This window comes from Meleagris gallopavo, chromosome 1 (genome assembly GCF_905368555.1).
Source record: "Meleagris gallopavo chromosome 1, MGAL_WU_HG_1.1, whole genome shotgun sequence".
In the NCBI taxonomy this organism is placed as follows: domain Eukaryota; kingdom Metazoa; phylum Chordata; class Aves; order Galliformes; family Phasianidae; genus Meleagris; species Meleagris gallopavo.
In genome coordinates this window covers 82,255,934-82,271,555 of record NC_139404.1, presented here as the reverse complement: position 1 = coordinate 82,271,555, position 15,622 = coordinate 82,255,934, and the positions used below count along the sequence as shown (strand labels likewise).

At 45.5% G+C, this 15,622-nt stretch overlaps 1 protein-coding gene across 1 annotated transcript; it reads right to left on the bottom strand.

Annotated features, from left to right (window-relative positions):
* Window positions 1-830: 830 nt before the first annotated feature.
* SLC19A2 (solute carrier family 19 member 2) lies at window positions 831-14,760 on the bottom strand. The gene is made up of 6 exons (XM_019618978.3): window positions 14,520-14,760; window positions 13,818-14,423; window positions 10,581-10,803; window positions 4,523-4,715; window positions 3,474-3,615; window positions 831-3,263 (listed from the first exon to the last, which is right to left on the bottom strand). Exons 1-6 carry the CDS (start codon window positions 14,685-14,687, stop codon window positions 3,138-3,140), a joined length of 1,458 nt encoding a protein of 485 aa, XP_019474523.2. The 5' UTR covers window positions 14,688-14,760; the 3' UTR covers window positions 831-3,137.
* Between the last annotated feature and the right edge of the window lie 862 nt (window positions 14,761-15,622).

The window sequence follows — 15,622 nt, the reverse complement described above, 5'->3', positions numbered from 1 at the left end:
TAGATTTTAATCCCCTGCACATTCAAGAAGCTAATCCTGGCATCTCTATTCACCCAGATAAGGCAGAGAATGAAATTCACATGTCTGACATACTGACAGTTGCATCCATCCTGCCTGAGCAATAAGGCTCTCAAAGAAATACTTGCAAGAGTATTTCTTTTCTATTTCAGGCATTTTTTCCTAGCACACACACTCTCCCCAATCACCCATTTTTTTTCCTCTTAACAAGCAATACAGAAGGCTTGTTGGCTACTTGCCACACCTAACCACAGTCTGGTAGCCCAGAGAGTACTTCCCCCTTCAGCCCAGCCTGCACTAGCAGGTAGCAGTCATCTCTTCCAGAAGTACAACACAGGGACAGCTTCCTAATGTAATCAAGTGTGGATGTGCCAGGACAGGAAATCTATAGTGTTTCTTCCTTAGAACCTCAATTTCATAATCTGGTTGATGTGAATAGAAAGGTCCACCTGCACAGTAAACACACCTGCTTTCCCCTGCAATCAACTTTAATGAGGCTTGTGCTTCCTGATCAGGGTTACCCTGCACCAAGTTTTTCCCTCAGCTGTACCAGTCTGTACTAGAACTACAGAATGGGATTTCTGATCTGCTCAGCAATTAAGGAACCCCAAGGCAAGACACACAGAGTTCTGCAAACCTACACAAAACAGTCAACTATCATCTTCTTTAAGACTTGGGTCTCTTTACATGATTTGTCCAGGTTTTTTCCCCCCTGTAGCACAGATGCTCAAGACAACCTGCAAAAGTTAATGGCAGCAGCAATGCCATGGATTAGCAAGATATCAGAATACAGAGACATTGACCACACGTGATATCTTGAAAAAATTTTATTTAACAAAAATACCTATTCAATTAGAAACAAGGTGAATGGGTCCTACCAACAATATCAACATGCTTACAGAATTTCATAGGCATCAGTAATACTGTGTACAGCTGCAGTTAGCCACTGGCATTTCATCACCACATCAGCAGCACAATATAAGAACATCCATAGCCTTCATACTTCGACAGGCCTGAAGATGTATGCAGTGTAGCATGCTGCTCTATTACAATTTCATTACTTTTGTAGAAAAAAAAAATCATTGTTACTGCTGTAACTCATAGCTATTTGACTTTTTTTAAATAACTGCGTTGCTCCCCATCAAACATTTATTCTCTGTAATAAAAACAGTAAAATTGAGCTGCTTCTCTCAGTCACTTGATACAAGTGCCATGTATCCATGCCTCATCTATGTCACAGCTGCCATCAGGCCAAGGAGTTCAAAGGACAGGAGATGTCTTTCTATTCCTTTCTCAAAACAGCCTGTCCGCTTCACAGCTTCAGATTTTTTTAATACATTAAAGAATTGAATATATATATAGGTGGCTTCAAGTTTCTTTTTCAGGATAAGGCAGTTAAATTTATGCATTTCAGTGTTACTACAGCTGAGCCCTGAAGACACTTCAGGAGGTGGGTTGCTGGTACTATGAAGCTCTGGAGAACACATCTCCTTGAACAGCCAATGTGGAAGAGCTCCACAGACCCCAGAAAGCATATCTCAAATGCGTCAGTCATTCATTTTGTGTGGTTAAGACTGAGGCTCACACAAATGATGAGAATGGCTGTACCTCTTCTAGCCAGGAGAGAAAAGCTGAGAGTTCTCCACAGCACAAGACAGACCAGGCAATAAAATGAAGCTGCCTCTTCGGGCTGACTGGAATAACTCCAGCTGCACAAGGAGTAGGCATGGAAAAGAAGCAGACTGTACAACATGTTCCCCCTTGCCAGTTCTCCCGTATGCTTAAAACCACAACCTGCACAGCAACAGGGACAACTTACAGGACATGCCCACAGTGCTATGCTGGTCATGGTGCCTGAGTACCCAGGTGCCCAAGTCTAGGACAGTTCTGTGTAACTCCTCACCAGTGCTGAAGCAATTTGGAACAAATAAATTATTTTTAAAAATCAGGTATGAGACGAGACCCAAATTGTCCAGACCAAGGAAAATAAAAAAAACGTTTCTCCCACAAATATTCTTTTCTTTTTGCTTAAGTGGAAAGATGAGGCAGAACTAGTGGATGCAGACTCACCAGAAACAAAGGCGCTTTAAAATGGGAAGGAGTGACAGAATAGTAATCAGTATTTTTCAAAACCTCAAGTGTTCATTCTGTTAAATATAGTAACTGAAGTAAATACAGTAACTGCAGTCACAATTCTGAGGTTACACAGAACAGCCTAAAATCTTGCAAGTCACCTTCCTCCTCCAATGATGCACTTATATCCACCATCTCACTGAGATAGCCCAGCCATCAGGGTTATGAATCAGTGACTCCTACAATTGCAAGAGTCTGCAACCCTAGAGGACAAAGGCAAGGACATCAAGTGGTTCTGCAGACTAGCACCTAGTCCACTTGAAAAGGTATCCCCTCTAGGGGCTCCCCTACAGCATTCTATTCCCTTGGGCACAGGCCTTCACAGCAGAAGTAGAGAGCAATTCAGCGCTGCCACAAGTTGCCCCAGGACACAGTTAGGCTTTTGGAGAGGCAACACTATCAGCTATAGGAAAAATCTGACTGCAGAGATAGGAGGCAAACAGCAGAAACAGTACAAACAACTGAAGGAAGCATGTGCATATGCAGAAACTTTACTGTCAGTCCTCAAAACAAAGTATCCAGCATCACTGGGCAGGCACAGTGAGAGCCATGCTGCAGAGCACAGGCCTAAGGCCACTGCCTCTCCTAGGCCCAAGTCTCTGCAGATAGAAGACTATGAACACATCCTTCATGCAGCAGCATCTTAACAACAAAAAGAGTAGTGGCTGACCAGGCAATCCTAAAGCTGCCTTTCCTACGGTGGCCTCCAGATGCACAGCCTTAGACTAAAACATCCCAAGGCTTTCATTTTTTTTGAAATTTGTTCTTCATTGCACATCCCAAACATGCAACAGAAGAGCAAAAGGCATTTTAGAAAGAAGATATTTGTTCTTACTTATGTAAGACCTAATACATTTACCTTTTAAAGTGTACTACTAATATAGTATAAATATGGATCAAGTACCATCAAGATGACTGCCTTGGGAAGAAAAGGCAGGGATTAAAAACTGTCTTCATATGTAGCCACAGAGTCTTCATGTAGTGCACTAACAGCTGTCAGGAGACTTTCTATGCACCTGCTCTTGTCTTCTGTGGGCTCTCATAATACTGTATAAGCCACTGCCCAAGAACACCAGGGAGATAGCCGCAAAATAAGATGCATAAATCATGAACTGCAGAGAAGAGAAGGAAAAAGTGACTAAACAAAACAGTTACTAAACATGTAAGAAGGTTAATTCATGAGCTTCCTTATTCTTAAAGATCAGGAATTAGTAACCATTTCTTTATCAGCAAACCCTTGCCCCAGAAAGTGGTGGCTGAGAGACTTCATAGCCCGTTTTGCATTCCTCCCTCCCATCAGTAAAGAAAAAAGTCTGTCATACCTGAGTGAAGATGTCCAATCCAAGCCCACTGGCATCCACAACAATTAATGTGAGTAAAGTCTGAAGTGCTAAGGCAATGAATGTGTTGACCCCAAACACCAGAGCATACCGCTCCACACTGAGATTTGTAGCAATCTGAAACCTGGAAAGACAGGGATGGACAGAAACAAAGATGGGAAAGAAGAAGGGAAATGTAAGACTAGGAGGAACATCTCTGTATAAGATGACTAGGCAACCTGAGGAGCTACATGTTTTCTACAGCTAAATTAGCTTGCACTGGTAGTATACTTGTCTAAATAGGATCAGGACAGACTAGTGGAGACTCCAGAGACATATAAAAAGCTACAGATACTTTGGGAACTGGGTTTCAGTCTTATTGAAGCAGCTCTGTCTGATGCAGTCTGAACAGGTGCAGTGCCCTCTAATCTCAAAAACTGTTGGCAACCTCTAAGCATCAATCTACCTCAGTATGGGCCATGACCTCCTGCACAATCCTGAACACGAGTTCAGGATCCCTTTGCAGTTACCAGTTTCACCATCTCCCCTCCAAAGTACCTGGGCTGTCACACAGCACTGGGTATGTAAGCTCAACAACAGCTGTGTTTACCTCCTCAAAGCAAAGAGTAACACTGAAGAAGTCTTCTCCAGTATATGTTAGGGAAAACTGACCCCATAATATGGATAAAGCATTGTCCTCTCCTCATGGCTAACGCTTCACCCCAGCCACGTTTACAGAAATAGTGCTTCTTGCCAGGGCGATCTAATATTTAAACATTTAGAAAAATATATTTTAAAATATTTAAAAATATTTTAAAAATAAAGCCATTTGAGCTGGGGCACACTTCCAAAATAGACAACACTGTGCCTCAGTTTCCAACTTAAAATCAAAACACAAACCCTTGCAACAGATTCCTGAATCAGGGTGAGACACTGCTTACATAGAAAATAGGTCAGCTTTCACAGCACTTGTAGTCTTGAGAGCAATTTACATTAAAAAAAAAAAATATATATATATATATACACACACATACATACAAACACATACTTACGTTGCTATTGTGATTAGCAGCATGTAAATAATTCTGAAGACAACATAAGATGCATAGCACACCCAGATGTTGTGAACAGTGTTCATAATATATACAGCAGCAGCAATAAGAAAGGAGAACAGGGCAAGTGCCACTTCACCCCACATGGCCCAGGATGTTTTTATATGACCCACAACAAATACTGCAACAGCTCCTGTGATGGGAAGGAAAGCATAACTGTTAGTTACTGCACTTGGAACAATTTGGACACAGCATTAGCTGTATGGCCTCTAATACCTAAACATGAGTAAAGTGGAAGATACTAATTATACTAATACTAACGTTAGCAAATCTAAGCTCCTATTTATGCTAATGGGGAAAAACAAATTAGGTCAGTGATGACTCCTGCTGAAATCTCCTCCCTGGCTTCATAAGCACAGCAACCTCGTGACTCAGACCATAGTTGCTCTGATCATAGAAGTGTTGTCAACTAGGCAACAGAAATGTAAACACTGCTTCACAGAAGCACCCTGTTAACAGTGCTGTGGTGCTTCAGGATCTGCATTCACTGGGTTTATACCCACTTTGACAGGCAGCTAGTAGAACTCTCATTTAGGAGGCAGGAAAACCTACACTTTGCCATCTTCCCACTGGGCTCATTAAGTGAGAGCGTGGGATCAAACCCAGATCTTACCACTGACCGTGCACAAACAATCCTTTATCACCAGAACAGGTCTGTAGATCCTGCTGGATTTTAGAAAGGTGGAGCTGGAACAAGACAGATCCCAAGATGGGTGGCATGAAATGTGCACTTCTCAAACAGCAGGCAAGGTGCATTTCATGCACTGTCACAGCTGTAACTACTAACAAGCCAAGATATCTATTACAAGAAAATTCCTATTCAAAGTAGGCTTTGTTTCGCAAACAAGTGAAAGAGCAACCAATATTGTAATGCTGCTGCTGTGTCACTACAGTGAACTAGACAAACAGCATACTGATAAAGGGAGGCTTACTGGAAAGCTCTGAAAAACAAGATTGTATTCAGCATTTGATCACCATACAGAAGTGCTACACTGCAGCATCTAGGCTCTGTAGCCCTCAACTGGACTGTTCTCTTAGAATTATCTCAAAACACAGAGGCTCTTTTTGTCAGGGCATAAGCTTGCAATCCTGTCAGATCTCACAATAATCTTGCAGACTAGAAAAGGTAGTTCTTTTGGCCTTGGAGAAAGAACATTCTCCCCAACCCAAACTCTTCTTCCCACTGCCTGCTGTGATACTACCTGACTGACATTTTGCTCTCTGAAAGCCTGGCTCTCCCTAGTAGAGAAACACTAATATGCAAAAAGAAGTTAGGTCCTAGAGCCTTCTTTCCATCATCTCATTAATTTTGAAATTTGGGAAGAGGCATTCAGTGTCAGAGGGATCTGGACAGGCTGGAGAGCTGGGCTGAAGCCAGTGGGATGAGGTTTAACAAGACCAAATGCCGGGTCCCGCACTTCGGCAACAACAACCCCAGGCGACGCTACAGGCTTGGGGCGGTGTGGCTGGAGGACTGCGTAGAGGAAATGGACCTGGGGGTATTGATTGATGCTCGGCTGAACATAAGCCGACAGTGTGCCCAGGTGGCCAAGAAGGCCAATGGCATCCTGGCTTGCATCAGAAACAGTGTTGCCAGCAGGAGCAGAGAGGTGATTGTTCCCCTGTACTCAGCACTGGTGAGGCCGCACCTCGAGTACTGCATCCAGTTTTGGGCCCCTCACTGCAAGAAAGACATTGAGGCTCTGGAATGTGTTCAAAGGAGGGCAACAAAGCTGGTGAGGGGTCTGGAACACAGGCCATGTGAGGAGAGGCTAAGGGAGCTGGGAATGTTCAGCCTGGAGAAGAGGAGGCTCAGGGGAGACCTCATTGCTCTCTATAACTTCCTGAAGGGAGGTTGTAGTGATCTGGGGGTCGGCTTCTTCTCTCGTGTCATTAGTGATAGGACCAGAGGGAATGGTTTCAAGCTACAGCAGGGGAGATTCAAGCTGGACATTAGGAAGTATTACTTTTCAGAAAGGGTGGTCAGGCACTGGAATGGACTGCCCAGGGAGGTGGTGGAGTCACCGACCCTGGGGGTGTTCAAGGAAAGACTGGATGTTGTGTTGAGGGACATGGTTTAGTGGGAGCTATTGGTAATAGGTGAACAGTTGGACTGGATGATCTTTTAGGTCTTTTCCGACCTTAGTGATTCTACGATTCTGGGGATCTACAAACAACTCAAAGTTGTATTCCCAATATTGCTCAAGGTTATACCAGTACAGTACCTGATTATAACATATACAACCTGTGTCCAGCAATTAGACACGTATAGCTGATCTAGTGTTTTCACATCCCAGCCTGAAGAAAGTCTGCCACAACCCTAAGAAACCGCATAGATTTGGCTAAACAGTCAGTTGACCTGACTAGAAAGAATAATATTTATGTCACACAGGACAGGAAGCTGAAAGCCATATGAGTCACTATGCTCTATTCAAATCCTTCTGCAGAGCAGCACATGTACAGGCAGGGATAGCAGCAGCGTGTTATGTGAAGGTAAACAGACATTGCTCATAACTGATCACAGGATGACTAAGATCCATGACAATGGCAGATGAAATATGGGATGCACCAGAACAGAGATTTCCAGTAAAGAGAGAAGTGAAGTGCATCCATGTTCTTCAGTAAGATCAAGGGCTCCTTGAATAAAGCTGAGTGCTGTTCTCATCATCCATCTTCAAGAAGAATGCAACTCAAATCAGATATGATGCAAAGTTGGTGCAAAGAGGGGCCAGTGAGATGAGCTCAAATGTACTAACGAACGGGTACAAAAGCTTGGCAGCACTGACCCATGGTAAAGAACATCTACAGATAGGCCAAAATGAGAAGCTTTTGGCAAAAAACATAGCCTTTATGTGAAGTCAGAAATAAATATACTGTTCATAAATACATTCAAACTGGAAAACAGAAGTGAGAGCATATGCATTACTGCCTAGAAAGTCAGGTTACTAGATGATCATCTCAAATTCCTCTCAGTCCTATTATACATAAAATTACAGAATGGCTTGGGTTGGAAGAGATCATCTTGTAGATCATCTAGGTCGAACCCTCCTGATGTAGGCAGCTACAAACCACCAAATCAGACACTAAATCAGGTTGCCCAGGGTCATGTTCATCCTGGCCTTAAATACCTCTAGGAATGAGGCATCCATAGCTTCTCTGAGCAGCTTGCACCAGTGCCTTACCACCCTCTGAGTAAAAACTTTCCCCCAACATCTAATCTAGATCTTCCCTCCTTTAGTTGAAAACCATTCCCTCTTGTTCCATCACTATTGAACCATGGAAAAAAGTTTGTCTTCCTCTTGATTACAAGTGCTCCTCAAGTACTAGAAGGATACAATGAGGTCTCCCTACAGTCTTCCCTTCTCTAGTGTGAACAAGCCCAGCTTTCTTAGCTTGTCTTTGCAAGAAAGGTGCTCCAGCCCTCAGGACTTCATGGCCCTGGATGCACTACTCCAGATGAGCCCTCATGAGGGCAGAGCAGAGGGGGACAATCACTTCCCTCATGCTGCTAGCCACACCTCTTCTAATGTGGCCCACGGATACAGCTGGCCTTTCGGGCTGCAAGCACATATTTGTCCAGTTTTTTCCATCCACCAAGACCCTCAAATCTTTCTCCTCAGTGCTACTCTGAGTTCTTCCCTCAGTCTGTACACATATTTGAGATCACTCTGACCCAAGTGCAACACCTTGCACCTGGCCTTATTGAAACTCATTAGGTTCACATCCTCCCACCTTTCAAGCTTGTCCAGGTCTCTCTGGATGGCATCCCTCCATTCTGTCATATCACTCAGCTTGGCATCACCTGCATGCTTTCTGAGGGTGCACTCAATCCCACTGTCTAGGATACTGAAAGCTTTTTGTTGAGATTACTAATCTTCACTTGTTCCAAATACTTAGTTTGTGTCAAGCAGAAGAATTTTGGTTCTCTTTTATGAGTGGTTCAAAGAGAGAAACTAATTCATTTTCTGAAAGCATCACTCAAAACGACTCAACCATTTGCAGAAAAGATATCAGAGGAAAAGAACAATTTAGTTTTGCCCGAGTTGAGTGTCAACTACCTTTTCTTCCAAAAAGTTATAGGATTTGATAAGGATAGCATCACAGAACCAGAAGGTTGGAAAGGACCTGCATGATCATCTAGTCCAACCATCCTCCCATTGCCACTGCTATCACAAGCACTAAACCACATCTCATAGCTCCTCATCCAGATGCCTCTTGAACACTGCTGGGGATGGCGACTCCACCACCTCCCTGTGCAGGCCATTCCAGTGTCTGACCACTCTCTGAGAAGAAAAAGTTTAGCTTTATGACTAATCTAAACCTCCTTTGGTACAACTTGCGGTCACTTCCTCAGGTCCTGGTCGTTGCCTGGGAGAAGAGGCCAAACCCCTTCTCATCACAACCTCCCTTCAGGAAGTTGCAGAGTGCAATGAGGTCTCCTCTGAGCCTTGTCTTCTTCACACAGAACAATCCCAGCTCCCTCAGCTGCTCCTCATAAGATTTGTGCTCCAGACCCCTCACCAGTTTCGTTGCCCTTCTCTGGACACACTCCAGGGCCTCAACATCTTTCCTGTAGTGAGGGGCCCAAAACCGAACTCAATAGTCGAGGTGCGGCCTCACCAGTGCTGAGTACAGGGGGATGATCACCTCCCTGCTCCTGCTGGCCACACTATTTCTAATGCCGACCAGGATGCCAGTGGCCTTCTTGGCCACATGGGATCTTGATCTCAAAGATTTGATAAGATTTGAAGAATAATTACCTCCATATTTATACTTTTTTTTTTTTTTTTTTTAAATCTGCCTACGTTATAACCCTTTATACAATAAACTTAGATTCTTAGTAAAGATGTCTCAGAACCTGACAGCTTCCCTCTGAAGATGCTCTTACTTTACAGAGCATTCTCCAGCTGAAGTAAGATGATGGTGACCTGTTATTTCTGGACCCAGACACTGACTGAACTGGAAACTTTTTTCCCTTGTTACCAATTCTTTACTTTCCTGAGGCCAAGGCAGGATAGCAGAGGAAGCCAAACAAAAATAACTAAAATAAGAGCTGTGGTATCGTGCTGTGAAGACATATGAGCACATGGCATTTAAGTGCTGCTCAAAGAAAACACCTTAATGGTCAAAAACTCAAGAATTAAGTTGCTGACCAGTTCAAACCCAGTTAACACGTTAGATGAGATTCTAGAGCTATAAAACAGACAGAGCCTCCCACCAAACTCCAAGATAGGGCTGAACATGCCAAAGAAAGGTTTCATGCCTTGTTTGTTGGGATACCACAGTTTCTTCTGCCCCCAAGAAGGTAACGTGCACAGGAGATAGTTAGAACAATGCTCCATCAAAGAAAAGGAATATACTACGGCAGCATCTGAAAAGCCTCTGGAAGGATAAGATAGTTACATTAAAAAGGTATTGCCCTAGTACTGATAATGAAACAGTATTAAACAACTTACTAGACAAGTTCGTACGCTGACTGACCCACCTGGCCCTTTCAAGTCAAGAGACTCTTCATCTTAAGTAGCCTTTCTTCTTAACAGTGCTGAAATAACTATATGGCAGCTCACTGCACATGTACAGGAAACTTTCATATGTTCCCTACACTGCCAGAGAAAACGCAGTAAATGTAAAGAACCCTCAGCCTGGCTTTGAGTGGCTAGAACAACAACCATCCCAACTGCTTTAAGCCTGTAGCTACAGTGACAGCCAAGAAGGGGCAGCCACATGCCTGGAGCCTTCTGCCAAGTCTTTCAGAATAACTGACTCAGGATGCTCCTTTAAATACCTGTGCACTGTGATTCTAAGAATTAGAGCTTCACAAAGCAAACTCAGTGCTGAGTAGCGCACCATGCATGTCATGGAAAACTCATCTCAAGTGCAGAGACTCCCTCTCCTGCATGCAAAGGGGAATATAAGACATGTCTAAAGTGTGCTTTGGTGACACTCAGGGACATAAGACATTTCTCACAGCAGAGCAGGAGCTACATTAGCAGCTTACCTAGCAACGTTGAGGCTGCCTCCACACCACCATTGTAGATCTCTGTGTTTTGAGAAGGCAGCACCATCTCCCACAGGCCCTGAGCATAGTTGATGACCTGGAAATAGCCACAGGTAGACAGCGCCCACCAGACTGACCAGCACAGCATGGTCCGAGAGGAATAGCACTGCAGAAGGTCCTGCCAGAGATCCTTGAGCACTTTTAAGGCATCTACTTTCTGCTCCTGCATAAGTTGGAGAGGGAGGGAGAGACAAATGTTAGTCTGTTTATAAATACTTCAGGCTGCTCCGCAAAATTACAGCTTCCAACAGGTCTGGTCACTGAGGAGTAACAGAACCACTTTAAGACACAAAGTTGCACCACGCAATGAACAAGAAGAATTCCCCATCACACAGAGGTCCCAGGAGCTGATCCCTGATCTAACCAGGTAGCCAATGTAAGAGCTGACCCCTAACATGGGATAGAAGGTCTCAGTCACAAGCACCCTTCCCTCCCCATTTCTGTCTTTCATTACAGAGCAGTAACTGCTGGTTACCAGAAGCGTTACACGAGCAACTGACAGATAAGAGAGAAGAGACTAGGGACAACATCCACTTTGAGGGAACAAGATCAGAAGTCAGTCATTCCTCAAAGGCAAAATCATCACTGACAGCTCATTTATTAAATCCTAGCAAGTCTGATTGAATTTGGATCAGCATAGAAAGAGTTCAAGTAACAGTATTTTTAAAAATATTTTTCCTCACAAATAAAAGTCAGTTTTCCTTAGTACTAGCATTCAGGGGTTAAGAATTCAAAGAAGCAGTACCATTGCACCATTCTCTATCCCTGTTAATGCCAGTCAGTGCTCTTAGAAGAGAGATATTGTCTGAGGATCTAAAGAGAATGAAAGGTCCTTCCATCAGACACCATCACAAACGACAATTCTTGCACATAGAAGTTCTTTGACAAAGGGAATGAGGCAGGAGTGAACCCTTCCCTTCCAGATCTTTCTAGAAAGAACACAAAAGGGAGAAGGAAGAGAAAGAGACCCACAAAGTGGTTTGAAAAAAAATTTAAGTGATGAGTCTTAGGGATAACATTCCTCACTACTTTGTTCCAAATCAGCAGAGGAAGCAAGCATGCATTCACTTTGTAGCCAGAGCTGCTTGTAAAGTCCACTCTTCTCACATCAGCCCGAGCAGCAGTTACTTCACATGAAATGTGATCAGAGTCAAGACCCTGATCCCAGCTGCATCACCAGCCCCTATGAGCTGAAACTCCCTGCAGGGAAATCTGCACGCACAGCCATGCCACAGCACTGCTTCCCTTCAAACCACAAGTCTCATTTTGAGATGTCTCCACTGAAATCCCCAACGAAGGCTGTGATCTCACTCTGTCCTGAGCTCCCCTTTTACACTTTTCGAAGTAGCACCAATTTCTGAGCATCATTATTTAATAGCACATGGTCCCTTCAGTGCTTTGCCAAAGGCAAGATGCTTACTCTGCACAGACACTGCTTCTGCAAAGTCCATCAGCAATGTGAGAAGAAGTCAGCATCCACACAAAGCATGCATTTAGGTGCAGGAAAAACAGTAGCCGTGACCGTCACACACTGAAACTCTGATTTGCAAGCTTGACACAGACTTGTACCTGATAAGCAAGACAGGCCCCATCAGCCCTTCCCCCTCCCCTGGCGGTGCTTCTGTACATTAGTGGTAGGGCAAATGACGGTACATTCATCAAATGTGGTTGCCATTTCCTTAATTAAGGCTGCAGCCAGGCAGCAGTGCCTCTCAGATTTTGGCACCTGGTGTGACTGAACCCCAGGCTGGAACTGAATTCCTTCCCCCTCCCCCCACCTCCCCAACAACGAGTTCTGGAGCAGCCCTGTCCCTGGCAGAGGAGGGTGGGAGCCAGATAAATAGAAGGGACAGAAAGGTGATGTTAATCCTGTCATTTATTGACACTGAATTTCAGTCCTGTTTAACAAATACTCAGGCAAGTAGAACATGGATAAGTATACTTTTGCTTTTAATCTCCTCAGCAAAGCCACTCCTGCCCTAAAACCAGAAAATCTGCAGAAGCACGTGCAAACACCACTGAGGTGCCACGCTGCTGCCCTTCCTTTCCAACAGAAGGCAGAGCAGGATAAAGATTTATACATCCCTTCCTTAAAAAAAACAAAACAAAAGATTCTATCCAGCATTTCATTTTCCCCTTGCCAACTCAACAATGGGGTATGTGCAAATTGTGCCCAAACCACAGCTGCCTGGCTGCTAGGGCGTAAAGCCCCCTTGTTGGAGAGCAAACCCCAGCCCTGACACACACAGGAATAAATAACACAACCCATCTCAAAATTAAATAAATATAAGTCCAACTCCCCATTCTTCTCACTCCAGGGACTGGCTTGCTTGCCAGGATGAACCACACCTCAGCTGCCTAAAGCAGCAGATACGCCTACCCTTGTGCCCTGTTCTCAAAGAAGCATGACTTCTCACAGCTGAGAATAGTGCTGACCCTCCTCAGGGTCCTCAGCCTACCCTGTGCCACCACAGGTTGTCACACATCTCAACAAGCTGCAAACACGTGTGTAACAGCCTGCAGCAGCTGGGAGCCCCCCCCGCTGACTGTGCTGGAGGTCACAAGCCTGCAGCAGCTGGGGCACTGCTGGCATCAACTGTGGTGCGCAACTAGGATGCACTAAACTGAACACCAAAGGTATTCCCTGCAATTTATCCATATTTCTGCCCCCCTGTAAATATCCAGCACCAGTCTGTAAATGCTCTCCAGGACTACCACAGCTCCCTTCCTGGAGCAGTTCCCTTCCAGGATCATAAGACAGAAACCAATTGCTACATAGCTTATTACTGCAGTATGCATAATATTCAAAGGAGCAAAAGCTTTCAAGACATGGGTACAGGAAGATCAGTTTCTTTCCTTTAAGATTCACAGGCATACCTAGAAGTGAACACAGCATTTGGACAAGCACAGAACTTTCAGCATCCTAAGATACACCTTGTAACGTTGGATAGGGATTTGACAGCCAGAGAGATCTAACCAAAGCCCTGTGATAGATGCAGAGTGACTTCAGAAAAATCAAGGAGCAGCCTACTGAGCTCTATCAGAGAGAGGAAACCAGGAAGAGATTTGCCTGTGCCGTAACTAAAGAAGCAGGATAGGTGAAGGGTGCTGTTGGACATTGCACCTACGGACACATACGTACACAGATATATGAGGCACACAGAGGATGGAGCTTACCTTTTTCTCTGCCAAATGTCCCTCCCTGTTTAAGGGCATTTTGACCTCATCCTCCCATCCAGGCACCCTTGGCACACCGGGCTGGTCCTTCACGATGGCCCCATTCTTACAGTCCATGACCTTCATCTCCAAACTGAAGGGCTGAGTGGTGGCATGGTGGAAGAAAAGGCTTTTCCTTGGCATTGGCAGGAACCACGCTGTGCCAAAGGCAACGGAGATAGAGGTCAAGGAGATGACATTGAGGCTGAAGAGGGACCACCCTGCTAGGGACACAAGAAGCTGCCCACACACAGAGCCCACCGTGTAGCCCACCAGCGTGGCACTGCGGCAATAGCTGGTGACCTTGCGGTACAGATCCACATCCACCACACTGTAGATATAGGAGTAGTAGGCAATGTCTGTGGCAGTGCCCATCCCATAGAAGAACTCGAGGAGCTGGAAGGCACGCAGCCCTTGGGCATAAAGCAGCAAGAACCAGGTGATGATGAGGCTCAAGCCTTGCAGCAGCACCACGGGCTTGTAGCGCAGGTAGTCCGTAGCCAGGAACACGGGGAACAGCAGTGCCAGGTATGAGTACGTCCACACCGGGTAGATCTCGTTGAACACCTGAGGAGGGGAGGAGAGTAGGAGGAGAAGAAACGGCGGTCACCCCACGGCGAATGGAAATAAAGAGCGGGCACTCGATGCCGAGCAGCCCAGTACCTGCGTCTCGGTGAGGTTTTTGTGCGGCTCCAGCAGGTACCGAGTGAGAAAGGGCTCCGAGGGCCGCACACTGCAAAAGAAGCCGTAGGCACACAGCAGCCCGGTGGGCAGAGCCCAGCAGCAACCGGGGCCACCTCTCGCGGGCCGGGCCCCCCGCAGCCCCGCCATGCCGGCGCAGGAGACCGAGAGGTCACCTCCCTCCCCAAAGGCACCTCCAACCGCCGGCCCGCCGCGAGGCTCTTAAAGCCCATTCGCTGGCGCATCGGAGGCGGGACTGCGTGCCGCCCTCTCATTGGACGAGACCTCCTCCTCCCGGGCAGGCCGACTAATGGGAAGCGGGAGGTGGAAGGGTTGTGACGGGAGAAGAGCACGTGTGCGGGGAAGTGGGGGTGGTGCGGCCGGCCGGCATCTGGAGTCCCGCTCTGCTCTGTGCTGCCCTGCTCAGCTGTGCTGTGCTGACTCTTTCTTTCCTTCAGCTACTGATCTCCCCCACTTTTTTTCAATTTAGGAAGATAAAGAGCTGGAAGCACTCCTGTGGCTCATTAACAGCAATACTTTGTTGTCCAGCCGGAGGAAATACTAGACAAGAGAAGAAAATGAAGCTATTACATTCAAAGCAGTTATCTAAAGCATCACCCAGGACTGCTGCTCTTAAAGCTTTGCAAGTCCCCCTCTAAACTATTTGCTGCTCTGCTACTTGATCTATTCCACACTGGTTTACTATCTGCCTATTTCACCTCATCATGTGCTGCATTCCCTTGATCTCCACCACACTGCTACCACTGCTGTGGCTTCCTAATCTATCTACCTAAGGTTCATTCCCCAAACTAGCTGATGCCATAGAAAGTTCACAAAAGGGCCTCCCACCTTTGCCATTGCATATCTTCCTCCTAGCTGGGGCTCAGTGCATGAAGATGCAAAATAAAAGCCCTCAAAAGGCATCTGGTTATGCACAAGTAAGCAGGCAAGAACAGGTTCTTCCTGGCCTCAGAATAGATTCCTTGAACTGCAGGTTTTTATTACCATCTCCATCATTATAGCTGAATAGATAAAGATACAAAGTATTCTAGGTCAATAAGAATACCTAGCTGTGTAAAACTCAG